The sequence below is a fragment of the Globicephala melas genome, chromosome 11 (assembly GCF_963455315.2).
Source record: "Globicephala melas chromosome 11, mGloMel1.2, whole genome shotgun sequence".
Classification (NCBI taxonomy): Eukaryota; Metazoa; Chordata; class Mammalia; order Artiodactyla; family Delphinidae; genus Globicephala; species Globicephala melas.
Window position 1 is genome coordinate 81,090,817 of NC_083324.2, and position 17,413 is coordinate 81,108,229.

Sequence of the window (17,413 nt, forward strand, 5' to 3'; positions counted from 1 at the left end):
ACTACTCCAAACAACTTTCACCACTTTTACCTCATTGTTGGTAGGGAGCTGAAATTTTTTTATTATTTGTTTAGTTCACTTTTTTATCCATTTACTTAAATTGCCAAAAAAAAAAAAAAAAAAAGCTGTTGAATGCCTGCTGTGTGTGTGACCTGCTCTGTCTAGAGCTGCCAAGTGCGAAACAGATTCTTTTCAGTTGAGGATTTAGGAGGATAGGGAGATCCAGGCATTTGATCTGGGTTTTGGTGGTATGGACAGTATACTGGACAGCTTGACATGGACACAGAAATCTCTGTTAATGTCCAGAGTTCTCCAGCTGTGGGATTAAGGTTTTCAGGAAGCTTTCAGGTATTTTTTGTTTAGTCCACACTATTACACATTTTTTATTAGTTATGATGAAATAAAATTCATATTTTATGGCAAGACAAGAAAATTTTAAACATAAAATTTTTCTTTGCCTATTTGGGCCTCCTCCCTCCCCTTTAGTGTGTGTTGTACATCTGTATTAACCAGATCTCCCTAGGAGATAACATTCCTTATTAATCTCATCAGGGTCACTATTCCTTAGGAGATAACCTTCCGTCGTAATCTCATAAGGGGCCATGATGGCCCTGACCCACTACTTGGTTTGTAGGCATAGATCTGGATTGTGTAAACTGTCAATAACACGTCATTGTATGTACAGGTCTCAGTCTCAAAAACTTAACTGTGCTTTGATCTTTAACGGGTGGAACAGTCTCTCAGAACTTTCTGAGAGACTGTTCCTGGGTTATCAGCCGCAATTTGGCTTGAATAAAAGTTTCCATTTCTTTCTTAGATTGACCGATTAATTTTTTTGTTGACAATTGCCAATTTGGAAAATTTGAAGTATTCCTTATTAAAATGCAAATCCTCTTGAAAAAATTGAAAGACTCACTGACCCTGAGCCTGCAGCCCCAGGAGGCAACAGTCAAGTGAAATCATAGTGTATAGGCTCTGCAGCCTTCAGTTTTCTGCAGTTCCCACTGGTCCCCTTAGTTTCCAAGTGTGAGTTGGCATTTATCAACATCCTTGTGCTGTGGTTGTTCGTAGGGTAGTATTAAGAGAACAGTGAAATATGCTACTAAAACTGGGAAGGTGAAATACAGTGTCAGAAGTCTTTGTACTTCAAGAAAAATAGCAAAGAGCACCTTGTAACCAGTTTTGCTTTTATCTGCTAGGCTCCCATGAGCATTTGACTTTTAACCTCTGGTTTAGGGTATATCACAACTGTCTCTTTAGCTGCAGTTAAAGCTAAATGTAAACATTTTATGAAAGACAATTTGGAATAGAAAGTTGGGATCAAAGCATGGAAAAAATGGCCTAAATGCCAAAATGGACTCAATCGTGTTCCCTCAAAATTCCTTTGTTTTGAGCCCTAACCCCAAAGTAACTATATTTGGAGATAGGGCCTTTAAAGAGGTAATTAAAGTTAAATGAGATCATTAGGGTAGGGTCCTAATCCGAAAGCCCTGGTATCTTTATAAGAAAAGGAAAAGACTCCAGGGGTGCAGACACACAGAAAAAAGAGTATGTGAGGACACAGCAAGACAGCCAGCTGCAAGCCAAGGAGGGAAACCAGTCCTGCCGACACCTTAACCTTGGACTTCTAGCCTCCAGAACTGTGAGAAAATAAATTTTTGTTGTTTAAGACACCCAGTGTGTGGTATTTTGTTGTGGCAGTGCTAGCAAACTAATACAAGCATTTTAATAGGATGTTTGTTTGGACTTAGGCAGTAGAAACTGTCAAAGCAGGACTAAGAGACAGAAACGTTTGGAAAGGAAAAAAAAAGTCTACCTGCAAAGAGGTCAAGAGTCAGACTTTGAGGAAAACACACACACACACAAGTATTTAAAATGGTGTGTGTTGGAGGGGGGAGCTGCAAAATGACTGAGGTTACCACGTGCACGTTGGCCTGTTCATGGTGGAAAAATTGCAACTCACATGGTAATTATTATCCTGACAAGTCCTGACACATCTTCAAAGAGCAGTCTAGCAAAAATCAGGGTATCATTGTTCTGTCAGGTGTTTAGGTTTACAGAAAACATTCAAGTATTTATTACTTTGAGGACCAGAACTAGGGTGAGCAGGACCCTATTATTTTTTATTTATTTTAGGGTGCATAATATTTTGATTTCTTTTTTAAAATTTTATTCCTTTTTATTTCCACAGCTCTGACCAGAGCACAAAACAATACCTCTCTCCCTCTCTCACATGCGCACAAGTGACTCTTGAAGTGACTAACAAATCCGGCGGTTAAAGGGAGACAGAAATGATCACTCTACTCATCCTAACTCACTGTTAGTAAAAAGTTGAAGTTAGGAAGCATTTCAGCTGGATCTGGAAAACACGACGCCTTGGATCGGTCCTTCTGTTTTCTTGCCACAAGATGGCAGAAGAGGGCAATACTTCTTATTTCACCCACTCTGAAGGTAATTATCCCTCTGATCTCTTAACAGTGGAAGAAAAAAATCTCGGAAAAAGCAAATAATAGAAAGAGGGGATGAATATGATGCTGATGAGTTCAGGATGAAATTAGGGGACTGCTCTCCACCAAGTAGGGTAGCTTGTCGGTGGGTTTTGTCGCCAACTCCCAAGACCTAATGACAGGGGCGCAGGGACTGGAAAAAGAATCTCATCTTAGAGGAGTGAATGACAAACCCGTATATTTTGCAGACCCATTGACCTGTCGGCATGAATTCCTGGAGGCTTGTTGTCTGTGACAGGGACAAGACTGTTCGTCTGACATAGGATCTATACCTACAACTTTAAGGAAAGTGACAATAGGGAAAGAGAGGAAATGTTACAGCCTGGAGGGGGGATGTGGTAGTAGGGGCTTATTTTGCTGTTAATGGGGGAAAAAAAGATTTACAATAGCAGTCATTTACTGGTGAGAGGGGATGACAGGGTAGAGGAAAATGTTAATGCTTCCAACTGCAAAAAAAAAGAATTTAGGCATTGTTGAAAGGTGCAGGGGAGGGGGGAATTGAAAGACTTTCGATCATGCCTTGAGACTCCATTCCCTAATATTCCTAGTTAGCCCATGCGTTAAGTAAGTACGCCCTTCTCTTAAATACTGAGTTCTCTGACTTCTATCGCGGGATTTTAAATCGCGGACTCTAAAGTCACTGCCAGATAACTACTCCCCCAGCCTAGCGAGTCCTGGCATATCTCCTTCCGGCACATCGATTAAACATTGGAAGAACGCGGCTTTCCCAAATTGCTGGGTTCCTTGTTCAAACTTTTCTCCTTAAGGAACGTCCCTGACCTTTAATATTCCCGTTGCACTTTGACATAAATCACTTCAACTCACCCTAAGATCTCCGTAGGATAGGCAGGTCTAATGTTACCGTACCCATTCTGTAGTGGATGAGAGATAGACACCGAGAGGTTAATTTCGCCCAGGATCCGACTGCAGAACACAGTACCGTTAATTGTCAGCTTTATGGCTCTTGGCTCCAGAGCCCGGTGCATTTCCGCAGATAAAGCAAGTCATCCTTTTACTTTGGAGAAAATCTCTTCAAAACGCACAACCCTGATGGCAGACTATTTGGCCAATTGCAGCCCACGGCGGGCTTTTCAAATAGTGCTTCTGCCCAATCAGAGACGGGGAGCGTTCCTTGCGTTGAAAAAGTGTAAACAAAAGCGAAATTTTGGCTATTGCAGCTGAGGGCAAAACTGAAAATCTTTTCAAAGGACGCCAAAGACTCCACACTAAATTTGCATGGCACTGCATAAATGCGTATACTAGAATGTTTACGGAGGGCTTTTTAAGTTTTTACCCCGTTTCCCGCTCCCAAACCAACCCCCTACTCTCCCGAGAGAAACTAGACTACAGGCAAGTGCACCAGCTATTTCTCTGAAAGTGTAGGTGGCTCTGAAAAGAGCCTTTGGGTCATGTGTGGCAGCGGGCTGGCTCACTTGGAGCTGGTGTACTTGGTGACGGCCTTAGTGCCCTCGGACACGGCGTGCTTGGCCAGCTCGCCGGGCAGCAGCAGGCGCACGGCCGTCTGGATCTCCCTGGAGGTGATGGTCGAACGCTTGTTGTAATGCGCCAGGCGCGACGACTCACCCGCGATGCGCTCGAAAATGTCGTTGACAAACGAGTTCATGATGCCCATGGCCTTGGACGAGATGCCGGTGTCCGGGTGGACCTGCTTCAGCACTTTGTACACGTAGATAGAGTAGCTCTCCTTGCGGCTGCGCTTGCGCTTCTTGCCATCTTTCTTCTGGGCCTTGGTCACCGCTTTCTTGGACCCCTTCTTCGGAGCCGGGGCGGATTTAGCCGACTCAGGCATGATGAAAAAAATGACAAGATTCCCGAGAAGTAAAGAGAGAATAGTGAATCGGTCGAGTCCTTTTTATTTACAAATCCATATGCAAATAAGGTTTAGTAAAGTTCTTCGTCGGATTGGCGAATATTAGTGATGACGTGTTTCAATATTGTCCAATCAGAACACGCATTATTAGGAACTGCATTTGTCTTGTTTAAAATGGGACAGCAACTCTGGCCAATGGAATAGCTTCTTTTTCGCGCGCAGCTGCGGTTATAAGTTGTGGGTTTTTCTTTCTCTTTAGTCTTTTTTGGTGTAGGTGCATAAGCTTTGCACTATGTCTGGACGTGGCAAGCAAGGCGGCAAAGCTCGCGCCAAGGCCAAGACTCGCTCCTCGCGGGCCGGGCTCCAGTTTCCCGTAGGCCGAGTGCACCGCCTGCTCCGCAAAGGCAACTACGCCGAGCGGGTCGGGGCCGGCGCGCCGGTGTATCTGGCCGCGGTGCTGGAGTACCTGACGGCCGAGATCCTGGAGCTGGCGGGCAACGCGGCCCGCGACAATAAGAAGACGCGTATCATCCCGCGCCACCTGCAGCTGGCCATCCGTAACGACGAGGAGCTCAACAAGCTGCTAGGCAAAGTCACCATCGCTCAGGGCGGCGTCCTGCCCAATATCCAGGCCGTGCTCTTGCCCAAGAAGACTGAGAGCCACCACAAGGCCAAGGGCAAGTAAGATCTGAATTAATACTCCAATCTCTAAGAACAAAGGCTCTTTTCAGAGCCACCCACAACTTATGTGGAAGAACTGAACACTGTCCTGAAACCTATCACGAATCCCTGGCTAAGTTGACAGTACTGTACGTTGAAATATGTAGTCCTATTGATTTGACCGAGCATGCGTTAACTCATCTGGTAAAAACTAGTTTGCAGTTTACTCTTGTAAAACCATGAAAGCGGCCGCATTTATTGTCCCCTCCCCAGGAACACATTTCCGGTGATTATTTGTTCCAGCAAATGTTAAATATTAAACCAATTTTGTCTTGTTTCTGGGTCTTTATCGTTAAAACCCGATGGTCCATTAGTTAACTAAAACTGCCCCTACTCGAAAGCTCCTTTCAGAGCTACCCCTATTTACAGGAAAACACCTAATCACTGATCAATGTAAATGTATCATTACTCCAGGCCTGCTTAAGTACACAGTTTACATATTAAAGTCCAATCAGCCATTTGATTGCATCAAAATCAATTAATGAAGTCACAGTCATTTACTAGTATTTAGTCAAGCACACATCAAGCTCCCCCTTCCCCACACCACGCTAGGCAAAGTTCTGTGTTCAGGAGGCCGGTGTGCCAGAGTCTATTCTGAAACTTTATTTTAGGTCTTGGTACACTCATTAAAAATAGATCCTGATGCAATTATGAAATGTAACTACTATTTAGAGAGACTAACAAATACATTATTTTGCTGTAATTTCTCCCTACATTATCTGAAAAGGAAAAAAGTCTCCAATGAAAAAATGCATTTCTTTTAGGACAGTTTAGGCGCTGACTTTCACAAATTCTGAACCAGACTCCTTTTTTACTGGAGTCTTAACATTTTGGTCGAAAACCATAAACTCAGGATGGAGTACGACCATAATTCTTTCCTGCGAAAATAGAAATCACAAAATAGTATGGACAACAAAACTTTTCAGAGGCGGTAAAAACCAAATGAGGATTGAATTAAAAGCCAATCAGGTTACTCCCGCAAAGTTCTGGCCAATCAGGATCGGATCATCTGTATAAAGTCTGGTCCTGGAAGCGCTCAGTTGCTTCTCTCGCGGCATTAGCACAGAAGCATGGCTAGGACCAAGCAGACAGCTCGCAAGTCCACCGGCGGCAAGGCGCCACGTAAGCAGCTGGCCACCAAGGCGGCCCGCAAGAGCGCGCCGGCCACGGGCGGCGTGAAGAAGCCGCACCGCTACCGGCCCGGCACGGTGGCCCTGCGCGAGATCCGCCGCTACCAGAAGTCTACGGAGCTGCTGATCCGCAAGCTACCGTTCCAGCGCCTGGTGCGCGAGATCGCGCAGGACTTCAAGACCGACCTGCGCTTCCAGAGTTCGGCTGTGATGGCGCTGCAGGAGGCGTGCGAGGCCTACCTGGTGGGGCTCTTCGAGGACACCAACTTGTGTGCTATCCATGCTAAGCGTGTCACTATTATGCCCAAGGACATCCAGCTTGCGCGCCGCATCCGTGGGGAGAGGGCATAAACGGTCCTTTCTAATCCGCCCTGGGCGCATTTGCTTTTTTTCCAAAGGCTCTTTTAAGAGCCACTTCTGTTCTCATTGAGAGTAGCTGTTATACTAGGGTGGGTATTTAGAAAATGGGGGAGAAGGGTTTCTTTCAGGAACTACATGCTTGTCATGCAAAATGGGTATACAGAATACTTGGCAAGGCTACACATGCCGTGTTCGTTTTGTTAGCTATCTAAAAGGACTTGCTGAACAGCAGCTTATAAGGGGGCAACAGTGTCTCCAGCAATAAGGTCACCTGGACCCTGAGTAAAAAAAGATTTCACTAGAAGGAATCAGTCAACAAAAGAACTCTCAACCAAGTAAACTGGGATTCAGAGCATAAATACTAGCCAGTCCCTCCCCCACTTCGGATATAGTCGGGGTGCGGAGTTCTGGCTGACTGTTCTGTGATGTATTGGCAGTGCATGGAAGGACAAGCACTTTGCATGCCCTAATCAATTATTGATTTGAACTGTTCAGGGTCCCAGGAGGGGCAGAGTACATCTCGATTAAGCCAGACAATGTTGGTGGTTTGCCCGGGATCTAACAATAGGGGGCAGACTTCTAATGTACTAATTTAGTTTCTTTTATACAACTCCAAAAGGAAAGAATGAATCTGGCTGAAGCTACAGGGTGTTCAAACTAAGCATTTTTGTTCTCATGAGAATTGCATTTCTAGCTGTTTAGTAGTACCACCTGGTAACCCTACGGGATAAAGCTCTGAACTGTTTACTCTCCTTCACACCCATTCCAAGATTTGATACTGTAAAATTAACAAATTAACTTTTTTATTTGATAGCTTTCAGGAGCCTCCTAATGCAGATGTGCACGAGGAGCAATCCACAGGTACCGTGCATGCCATCAACATCTGGTGACTTCCCTGAGGCAGAAGCCACAGTGAGCCCGTTTGGGACAGTAATACCCCCCACACCACGTGTGGACTTCCCCGTGTCTCCTTATCCCTTAAATGAGGTCACACTTACAAATATGAAATACTAGCTCCAGGAGCGTAGTCTCCCAACTCTGTGTGAACCTGTTTTAAAAGTCGAATTTTGCCCCTTTTTTCTCACCATATACATATAAGGCCAAAGATTTTTTCGTGTTCACTGTTGTTTCTCCAGAATAGAAAAAGCCTGACACGGGCAGGTGCTCATTAAACTCTAGTTGAATGAATGTATTGCTGATAAGCAACCTTGTAGACACAAGATAGCCTCAGTCGCTGAGTGCTTCCCACCTTCTGCATTACACATTTCATCACAGATTCTTTTTGAATTCTATGGGGAGTAGATATAATACTGATGACAACAATTATATAAAGCTTTATAGTTTCCAAAGTATTTTCACATGTCTTTTCATATGTGAACTTGGTAATAGCTCCCCAGGTTTAGATGAGGCACATATTAATCCTTCACTAGCTCTAGAAAAGTCTGTCTTTTCTAAAGGTAACCAAGTATTGGGAGGACAAAGCCAGGAAATCTGTTTGGGATTCTTTCAACAAACCCTGAAAGGGGACGAGATCTGGGTAAGCCTCCAATGACTAGGAAAATAAAGGAGGAGAAATCGTTTAAAAAAAAAAAAAAAAGAAAGAACTGGGCAGAAAAGCCTGATTTCTTTTAAGTGGAAAGGCAGAAGTTCTCCTCAGCAAGGACATCTGCTGGGATTTGGGAGTCTTTTGAGATCTGAACTTAAGATCTCAGAAGTGTACTATGGGTCAATGAGGACATGTTCTATTTGAAGCCTAAATTTGATTGTAGAAGAGGTGGTTTTAGGAAATATCCAAAAATTCTTTGATAATCTTCCCTTCAAAAAATGGAAACTAGGGAATTCCCTGGCGGTCCAGTGATTAGGAGTCCACACTTTCACTGATGAGGGTGTGGGTTCGATCCCTGGTTGGGGAAATAAGATCCCGCAAGCCGCGCAGCGCGGCCAAGAAAAAAAAAAAAAAGGAACCTAATTCTTCTCCCCTTGAATGTGAGCTGGATTTAGAGACTGGTGTGGCATAAAGCCAAAGTGACAATGAGTACTTTGGAGACTAAGTCATAAAAGGTGCTGTGTTTCCTGCTTGCTCTCTCTCAGGTCACTTGCTGGGGATGGGGTGGGGGAGCCCCAGCCGCCATGTTGAGAAGATATTCAGGCAGCCCTGTGGAGACGCCGGCACGATAAGAAGCTGATGCATTCTCCAACAGTCAGTGGGCAACTACCAACAGCCGTGTGAGTGAGCCATCTCAGGCCCAGTCAAACCTCATGTAACTGCAGCCTCTGCTGACAGCTTGATTTTTCACTTCTTGGGAGACCCTGAACCTGAACCACCCAACTAAACTACTCTCTGATTCCTGACCTTCAGAAACTGTGTGAGAAAGTACATTTGTTGTTTTAAGCTACTAACTTTTCTGGTAATTCACTACACAATAATAAATAACAGATGCAAGAGAAAAAACAAGAAGAGTTAGGAGTTATCTGACAGACTTCACTGGTCTAATACAAGGGAATAAATAAAATATAGTGGGCACATAAAAAGAGATTCTCTCTTTCTTCTGAGATCAAGAAACAAATAAATGGCAAAAATAAAAGCTGAACCCAAGAATCAGTCCATACCTGGGCACACCTGTGCCAGGATCTCCAACAGCATTTTCTAGCTTTATTTTAAAAAACAAACAACAACAACAACAAACAAACAAGCAAATCCAGAATAACCACCAAAACCAAAGGCAAAAAATCTGAGTACTATTTTAAAGCATGACTTGCAGAGTACCAGTGTCTTAGTCTGCTCAGGCTGCTGTAACAGAATACCATAGACTAGGTGTCTTATAAACAATAGAAATGTATTTCTCACAGTTCCGGAGACTGGGAAGTCCAAGATCAAGGTACTGTCAGATTCAGTGTCTGGTAAGAGCCTACTTCCTAATTCATAGATGGCTATTTTCTCAGTGTGGAAGAGACAATGGGGTCTCTTTTATAGAGGCACTAATCGCATTCATGAGGGCCCTCCACTTATGACCTAAGCACCTCCCAATAACCCTACCTCCAAATACCCAATACCCTCACATTAGAGATTAGGTTTCAATATATGAATTCTGGGGGAACAGAAACATTCAGTCTATTGAAACCAGTCTGTTTTTAAAGATTAGAAGCTTAGGAACTGTGTTCTTAGCTTCTGTCCCTGTTGTAAACCCAAGAGGGCGAGGCAGTAGAGGACCCCTACCCCAAAGGACCCACACCTTCATTTTGATTCTTGTCTTCTCAGTATCCAACCCTGCAGATGCTAGTAAGTTGAAGTGAATGAAAGGGAATCAGAGTTTCTGGCAGCTATTGTCTGATATATTTCAGGCATGATAACTAGCTACATTAGGAGACACTTAGAAGGAACTATAAAGACCATGGTATTATAAAATTTTGGAAACAAGGTAGGACATTATACAAAACAAGGAGGGAGTGTTAGGCATGAAAAGCTGTGTATATTAGAGAATACATTTAGGTTTTGAGAGAGTTTCAGGAGAAAGTAAGGGGTTTCTTAAAGGCTTTTGCAAATTAAGGTTCTGACTTGGTAAAAGGCCAATCTATGTGGAGAAATAAGACTGTATGGAATGGAAGGAAAGATTTGAGAGGTTAAGTTCATGGAGTTGAAAAGACTCCAAATGGCTAGTGGTGTTTTGGATTAGTGTGTGTGTGTGTTTGGGGACAGGAGAAATGAGAATTAGGAAAGGTACTAGTTACTAGTCAGTAAACTAATTTTGAACGAAGAACAACTAAAGAACAATAAAAGAGAAAAAAATTAAAAACAAAAAGAAAAGTAAGAGATATAAACACAATCTACCAGCTAATTCCAAAGGTTTAATCAAAACAGAGAAAACAAAGTCAAGTGTCAAGAAAATAAACGTGTGGCACATCAAATTGAAAATACAGTAATAATGAAAAGGATTGAGCCCAACACTTGGAACTAAGAATATTAAGAATTGTCAACCAGACAAGTGTGAATCAGTAGCAACCCTCAGAACATTGGAAAGGCAAGTATACCTACCTCATTTATTCATCTGATTGAAGGGGAAAGGAATTCTATGGACTGTAAAGCATTGCCAACATTTCTCTCAGAAAAGAATAGCTCTCCTAATGTGAGAAACAAACAAACAACTCCTAAATATTTATCCCAATTATTCAACAAGAATTTATCAGGCAATATCATTATTATTTGCTGAGAAAGACAAAAAGGAAGCATTTGAACAGTACTTAATTTAAATAACATTCTCAAACTCAATTTTTTAATTGAATTATATTTGATTTACAATTTTATGTAAGTTTCAGGTGTACAACAAGGTGATTCAAATATACCTATATATCTATGTACATACAGATATCTATCTTTTTCAGATTCTTTTCCATTATAGGTTATTAAAAGACTCAAACTTTTTAAGCTGAGAAATCTGCAGTTTGTTTCCTCCATGAAGGTCGGAGAAGAGACTTAACAAATTATTTTAACAAAGAGAATCACACCTTTGGGACACATAGATGTGAATATAAATATTTCCAGGGCAAAGCATTGGCAAGGCAACTGTATTTGTCAATTAAAGGCATGGAGTTTTTGGGTGCACTTGATTTCTCAGTTCAACAAAGGAGAGAAGCGAGGGGGGGAGGGGGCAGGGCGGTAATCCCTGAGAGGCATTTTTACTTGTTCATGGACTCATCAAAGGAAACTACAGGTAAAAGATTACCTTCCTCAAACAGCTTCCTGAAGTGTTTCTAAGTGAGATGAAGAAAATTTGAAAAAGCCAGTACTACCCCGCAAAATGTGGCAGCCAGTGAGGGAAGGGAAAGTAAGGTGATAGGATGAGTAAGGAAAAGGGGAGAGCACCGACGCTGAGAACGACAAAAAACCCCACCTGGACGCTATCTATAATCAGGCGGCCAGCCACGAGGTTTCACAAAAGCTCCCAAATGCCTACAATCATCGCTCTTGAGATGCGCCATTCATTCCAGCAGCCACAAGTCGCTAAGAGATGGCAGAAAACAAAACAAAACAAAACAAAACGGACAGCAAGCCCTGACCAAACCAAAAGAAAGGTCTTCCAGGGGCGGGCGAGCGCAACACAATGTAGAAATTAGGCTGAGGGATTTTCATTAGGCGCCGGTTCTGACCAAGTAGTTTAAGCACCGCCCTTTCCAGTTTGCTGAAAACGTGGGCGGGGCTTCGGGTCTGGAACCTCCCTGAAGAGACGCAGCTGGCTTGAGCGGTTCCCAACCAGGTCCGATATACCACTATATAAAACACCGCCTTTGCGAATTGGAGCATCGTGTTTGATTAGAATTGGTGAGATGTCTGGTCGCGGTAAGGGTGGGAAGGGCCTCGGGAAAGGAGGTGCTAAGCGCCACCGCAAGGTTCTGCGTGATAACATCCAGGGTATTACCAAGCCGGCTATCCGACGCCTAGCTCGGCGTGGCGGGGTGAAGCGCATCTCCGGCCTCATCTATGAGGAGACCCGTGGGGTGCTAAAGGTGTTTCTGGAGAATGTGATCCGGGATGCTGTTACGTACACTGAGCACGCCAAGCGCAAGACTGTCACTGCTATGGACGTGGTCTACGCGCTCAAGCGCCAGGGACGCACTCTGTACGGCTTCGGCGGTTAGAGTTCCAAAGGCATAACGTCGCTTAAAGGCCCTTTTTAGGGCCACCCACGAAATCTGTTAAAGAGCTGTAGGCATTAATGTGCACTCTAAGTATTTGGGAGTAGTTGGGTTGGGGGGGCTAAAAATTTGAAGTTGAGCTTAAGTTGCGCGTTGTCGCAGTCCCCAAGCCCTCGTCAGCCTTTCCACCTACAGTGGCAAATTCTCTGAAAACTCAGCTGCGTTGCCAGTTTTTACAGAGGTTTAGTGTAAGCTCGGGCTCATCTAACCTATGTCGACTGCGCTCGCACTCCCACGTCAAGGGCAAAGTAATAATACAGTATAGCGAGTAATGCCTAAAATACTATCATACCTTTTTTGCAGAAAAAGTTGGCCGACCCTCGTTTTAATAAGCTGAGAGGTTCTTAAGCACGCTGAAGTTTGAGACCACTGGCATAGAACATGGCTGGATTTCGACTTTCAATGCCTCCGTTTATCATAAGCTGGTTGGTTCCCTTTTATGTTATTCAGTAAACTATTTTTGTCAAGAACTCAATCATGACATCTTGTACTGTATTTAAAATAGTGCAAGGCACTTTGGGATTCTCTAGATAGCACCTTAAGAATTTTGATGCATCCTGCAATCTTTTTTTTTTTTTTTTGGCGGTACAGCGGGCCTCTCAACGCCGCGGCCTCTCCCACCGCGGAGCACAGGCTCAGGAAGCGCAGGCCCAGCGGCCACAGCCCGCGGGACCCTCCCGGACCGGGGCACGAACCCGCGCCCCCCGCATCGGCAGGCGGACCCCCAACCACCGCGCCACCAGGGAAGCCTATCTCGCAGTCTTTTAAAGCCAATAAGATACCTCCTCTGTACATTATCCTAATGACCGAAGTAGAAGCGGGAAAACGCTTCCTTTTCTTTGAGGAATAAGCCTAGAACCAATTCTGTGGGCGGGGAAGGGCGGGGCAGGCGAGGGAGGCAGCAGTCTATTGTCCAATCAAGACGCGAGGGTCCCTATATATATTGGGACGACTGGGTCCTGTTACTACTGTTAAAGTAATTGGCGCTGCTTGTGCATGGCTCGCACGAAGCAGACCGCTCGCAAGTCCACAGGCGGCAAGGCGCCGCGCAAGCAGCTGGCCACTAAGGCGGCTCGCAAGAGCGCGCCGGCCACGGGCGGCGTGAAGAAGCCGCACCGCTACCGGCCCGGCACGGTGGCCCTGCGCGAGATCCGCCGCTATCAGAAGTCCACGGAGCTGCTGATCCGTAAGCTACCGTTCCAGCGCCTGGTGCGCGAGATCGCGCAGGACTTCAAGACCGACCTGCGCTTCCAGAGCTCGGCCGTGATGGCGCTGCAGGAGGCGTGCGAGGCCTACCTGGTGGGTCTCTTCGAGGACACCAACTTGTGTGCCATCCACGCCAAGCGCGTCACCATCATGCCCAAGGACATCCAGCTCGCCCGTCGCATCCGCGGGGAAAGGGCTTAAATCTTACACCGCCTCCTATTATATATACCTCATCTGAAAAGGCCCTTTTCAGAGCCCCTCAACTGTCACCAAAAAGGAACTGTTCCTTCTAGAGGATACATGTTATCCCCAAAAGAAAAATGACAGGAGAGTTTTGATGAAATAGCTGTTGTGGGCTCAATTGTTGCTGTGTCACTTCAGTGCTGCATATTTGGAGATTAAGCTGCAGACGGAGGTTACTGTATTCTGTGATCTTAGCCTATTGAGCTGTTTCTGGGGAAGCATACTTAAAGTGATACAACCATTAAGCCTTTGGCTACACGAATGGACTGAAGGAAAACTGGCCCATACCTTGCGAAAGTTTATTGGTTTCTGTGGATAATTGTGTAAATGGCAAATGAAGGGTTTTTTGGTTTGTTTTTGACCAGTACCCTAGCTCCTTGACTTCAGAAAATGTGCCTCTTGCCTTCCTGTTGCAGAAAGAAATACTGGTCGAGGCTCAAGCCTCACAGCTGCCATTTACTACTAGCTGTATAATCTGCCAAATTACTCATCTCTCTGGGACTCACCTAGAACAGCTGTAAAATGTAGCAGACGAATTGGTTTGTACGGCATGCTTTGATTCGTTCCTGGCAGTTAAATGCTCAATGAATGTTAGCTCTCTTTATTAGGCTTCTCTCCTGTAAAGCATGACTTCCCCCAACCTCTTCCCAAATTTTCTGAAAGTTTTGTGATTGAAAAAGTGGGAAATACTTGGTTGGAACATTTTCTTGTTAAGATCTCCTTTCTAGGTCTCGATTTGCATAGTTCTGAAAGGCAGGCCTGTAGCAACACACCATGAACTGTGTCTGTGAGAAGGAATACAAAACAGCAAAAGAGCCAAATAGTAAATATTTTAGGTTTTGCAGGCAACATATAGTCTGTCACAGTTTTTTAAAAATACAATTTAAAAATAGAAAAACTCAGCTCGACGACCATTCAAAAATAGGCCACTGTCTAGATTTGGCCATAGTAGGCTATAGTTTCAACTCCAGGAGCTCCTGAAGAGATGAAGTGTATTGGCCTACCGTTTTTCACAGGGGAGAACTGTTGATTGCATGAGAGATCCTAATCATCACCCCATCCAGGCACAAAATCCTGTCCATGCCTCCCCCTCCCACCTCCCAATAAATAGCAAACTTCATCTTCCATTCCACTTCCTGGTCATTGCCTCAGTTCCCTTGGATGTTAATGTTTTCCTGAATTCTCTTAAACTTCTATAACCTCCAGTCCCTTAAGAGCCAGTCCACACTTACAGTCAGTGGCCAATTATTTCACTGGAAGATACAGGTCTATCTTCACTTAAACACACAAAAATATCCACACTGATGTCCTACAAAAGAGGGTGTTTTGACCGTGTAATTTGTTAAATGTTGATGGAGGTAAGGAGTTTGAGAGCATTGGGAAAAGCACCGTGAAAGAGGGACAAAGTCCCATGCCATCTAAACAGTTTGCGCTTTCGAGGGCTACTGGAAGCCCTTGAATAATTTTTAGCAGGTTTCAGGGTTTTTTCTAAAATACATTATTGGGGTTAAGCATTTTTCTTTGTTCTTATTTTATTGGATTCGCTTAGGAATTAAAGAGAGAAAGCATCTCAATCAAAAACAAACCAAATTTGTTTGAATGAAGGTCATTGGATCCTGTAGCCAAAGCAATTTCTATTCCTCCTGGAAGAAGTCCCTTTGGCAACAGAACTTTTCCTAGCGGCAAAATCCCATTCTCTAAAGACAATGGCACGTGGAAACTCCTTGGGAGGCAGAACCGGTTTTTAAAGTAAGATCTATATGGTTAATTTGGGGCTGTAGGCAACCAGCTGTCCTGCGCCTGTGTTACTTGCCGCAGTTTGAAACAAAGTTTATGGCAAAACCACGGAACCTAGTGTCTTTGCTCTTGCAAAAATCAAAGGCCGAACTTAGGGACAAAACCTTTTAAAAAACGTTCACTTGGTACTTAGTAAAAATTTATTGCAACAATGCAACTAACTAGCTCGATGCCTTACGCCTGATGGACACATATGAAAAGCTGAAGGGATTTTTAAAAATATCTTTCATTAATTGCGCGTGATTCATAAAAACACAAACAAGTATGTGAACATGGAGGCTGTTTTCCTCCTTTGGAGCTTCAAAGAGTCAAATTCTGTACCACTGTTTTTAGCATTTAATCAAATTTTGGGACTAACAAACACAATTTGGGAGTCCAACCACGAGAGCCGGCTGCCTGAGGGCGGTGGATCGGACGCTCCACCAATCACAGGGCAGCACCGGCTTATATAAGCCCCGGGCCCGAGCAAGGTAGCATTGCAAAACTTGCTCTTTGGGTTTTGAATCTCTCTTCTTCTAGCAGTTTCTTCCGTCGCCATGTCGGAAACCGCTCCTGCTGAGACGGCTGCCCCGGCGCCGGTGGAGAAATCTCCTGCCAAGAAGAAGTCTACTAAGAAGTCCGCGAGCGGTGGCGCGGCTAAGCGCAAGGCGACCGGGCCCCCAGTTTCTGAGCTGATCACTAAGGCTGTGGCCGCCTCCAAAGAGCGCAATGGCCTTTCTTTGGCAGCGCTCAAGAAGACCCTGGCAGCTGGCGGCTACGACGTGGAGAAGAACAACAGTCGAATCAAGCTGGGTCTCAAGAGCCTGGTGAGCAAGGGTACCCTTGTGCAGACCAAGGGCACGGGTGCTTCCGGCTCCTTTAAGCTCAATAGGAAGGCGCCCACTGGGGAAGCCAAGCCGAAGGCCAAGAAGGCGGGGGCTGCTAAAGCGAAAAAACCCGCAGGGGCCACCCCTAAGAAGCCCAAGAAGGCTGCGGGAGCAAAGAAAGCAGTGAAGAAGACTCCCAAGAAGGCGAAGAAGCCCGCAGCCGCTGGCGTCAAAAAGGTGGCCAAGAGTCCCAAGAAAACCAAAGCCGCGGCAAAGCCGAAGAAGGCTGCCAAAAGCCCCGCTAAGCCTAAGGCAGTGAAGCCAAAAGCGGCGAAACCCAAAGCTGCCAAGCCTAAGGCAGCAAAACCCAAAGCTGCAAAGGCAAAGAAGGCGGCTCCCAAAAAGAAGTAGGAAGTTGGCGCTTAAGACGCAAACCCCAAAGGCTCTTTTCAGAGCCACCCAGAGATCTCTGAAAACAGCTGTGCACTGAGTAACAATTCTCAGCCGCCCGCCAAGAAAAAGTTGCTTGCCCTCTACTTCACTAAACGTTTTCACCTTTCCTCCTGCTTGGAACTCAAAGCGAAAAACATACTCTTTTTAAAACACAACAAAGTTAGAAAATTTGACCTGCATCCAGGAACCTGCAAAATTGTCCACAAACATGTTAAATGTGAGTTGACCATTTTAAGACATTTTGGTTCCTGGGTGTTTAGCTACAAAGAACTTTTTAAAGTTAAAAAGCCCGCGTCACGTTCAGATAGGTCAACTGTTTCTGTTCAAATGGTAGACGTTTTTATTCCGGTTTATGCACCACCTAATTCACTGCACACATCTATTTTTGTTATTGCAGGAATCAAGGCACAGAGCATAACTTTAGCACTGGCAGAGGTCGAGTTATACCGCAAATAAGCCGAGAAAGTGTTTTGATTGTCCTCGGGGGCCCTTAAAGATACTTTCATTTTGCGTCTTGACACTGCACTCAATTCCTTACCAAAGCTCTTGATATCTTCCTGACATTCCGAAGACATGACTAGGAGTCCGAAAAGTGGCTCAAACTGCTTGCCAAATTAATTACATGAAGTAATTTCTTTTCCCCAGGCAATAATGACAATGGAATTAAAT

General features: G+C 44.6%; 6 protein-coding genes across 6 annotated transcripts; 5 read left to right on the forward strand and 1 right to left on the reverse strand.

The window, feature by feature from the left end:
• Positions 1 to 3,936: 3,936 nt before the first annotated feature.
• LOC115848794 (histone H2B type 2-E-like) lies at positions 3,937 to 4,317 on the reverse strand. Its single transcript, XM_060308224.1, has one exon. The coding sequence runs from the start codon at positions 4,315 to 4,317 to the stop codon at positions 3,937 to 3,939; it is 381 nt and encodes a 126-aa protein (XP_060164207.1).
• A 313-nt stretch (positions 4,318 to 4,630) lies between these two features.
• On the forward strand, positions 4,631 to 5,023 carry LOC115848786 (histone H2A type 1). The gene has a single exon (XM_030849733.2). The coding sequence runs from the start codon at positions 4,631 to 4,633 to the stop codon at positions 5,021 to 5,023; it is 393 nt and encodes a 130-aa protein (XP_030705593.1).
• A 1,105-nt stretch (positions 5,024 to 6,128) lies between these two features.
• LOC132598132 (histone H3.1) lies at positions 6,129 to 6,539 on the forward strand. Its single transcript, XM_060308215.1, has one exon. It carries the CDS (start codon positions 6,129 to 6,131, stop codon positions 6,537 to 6,539), a length of 411 nt encoding a protein of 136 aa, XP_060164198.1.
• A 5,331-nt stretch (positions 6,540 to 11,870) lies between these two features.
• On the forward strand, positions 11,871 to 12,664 carry LOC115848803 (histone H4). The gene is made up of 2 exons (XM_070046762.1): positions 11,871 to 12,163; positions 12,543 to 12,664. The coding sequence occupies exons 1-2, from the start codon at positions 11,871 to 11,873 to the stop codon at positions 12,574 to 12,576; spliced, it is 327 nt and encodes a 108-aa protein (XP_069902863.1). The 3' UTR covers positions 12,577 to 12,664.
• Positions 12,665 to 13,235: 571 nt separating this feature from the next.
• On the forward strand, positions 13,236 to 13,646 carry LOC138842874 (histone H3.1). The gene has a single exon (XM_070046760.1). The coding sequence runs from the start codon at positions 13,236 to 13,238 to the stop codon at positions 13,644 to 13,646; it is 411 nt and encodes a 136-aa protein (XP_069902861.1).
• Positions 13,647 to 16,021: 2,375 nt separating this feature from the next.
• Positions 16,022 to 16,702, forward strand: H1-5 (H1.5 linker histone, cluster member). The gene has a single exon (XM_030849731.2). It carries the CDS (start codon positions 16,022 to 16,024, stop codon positions 16,700 to 16,702), a length of 681 nt encoding a protein of 226 aa, XP_030705591.1.
• The last annotated feature ends 711 nt before the right edge of the window (positions 16,703 to 17,413 follow it).

Bases quoted from the DNA above. Each gene is read 5' to 3' on its own strand.
- LOC115848794 (XM_060308224.1), bottom strand. From the start codon at position 4,317: ATGCCTGAGTCGGCTAAATCCGCCCCGGCTCCGAAGAAGGGGTCCAAG.
- LOC115848786 (XM_030849733.2), top strand. From the start codon at position 4,631: ATGTCTGGACGTGGCAAGCAAGGCGGCAAAGCTCGCGCCAAGGCCAAG.
- LOC132598132 (XM_060308215.1), top strand. From the start codon at position 6,129: ATGGCTAGGACCAAGCAGACAGCTCGCAAGTCCACCGGCGGCAAGGCG.
- LOC115848803 (XM_070046762.1), top strand. From the start codon at position 11,871: ATGTCTGGTCGCGGTAAGGGTGGGAAGGGCCTCGGGAAAGGAGGTGCT. The intron at 12,164-12,542 runs GTACGGCTTCGG...CCTTTTTTGCAG, and splicing joins AAGCGCCAGGGACGCACTCT to AAAAAGTTGGCCGACCCTCG.
- LOC138842874 (XM_070046760.1), top strand. From the start codon at position 13,236: ATGGCTCGCACGAAGCAGACCGCTCGCAAGTCCACAGGCGGCAAGGCG.
- H1-5 (XM_030849731.2), top strand. From the start codon at position 16,022: ATGTCGGAAACCGCTCCTGCTGAGACGGCTGCCCCGGCGCCGGTGGAG.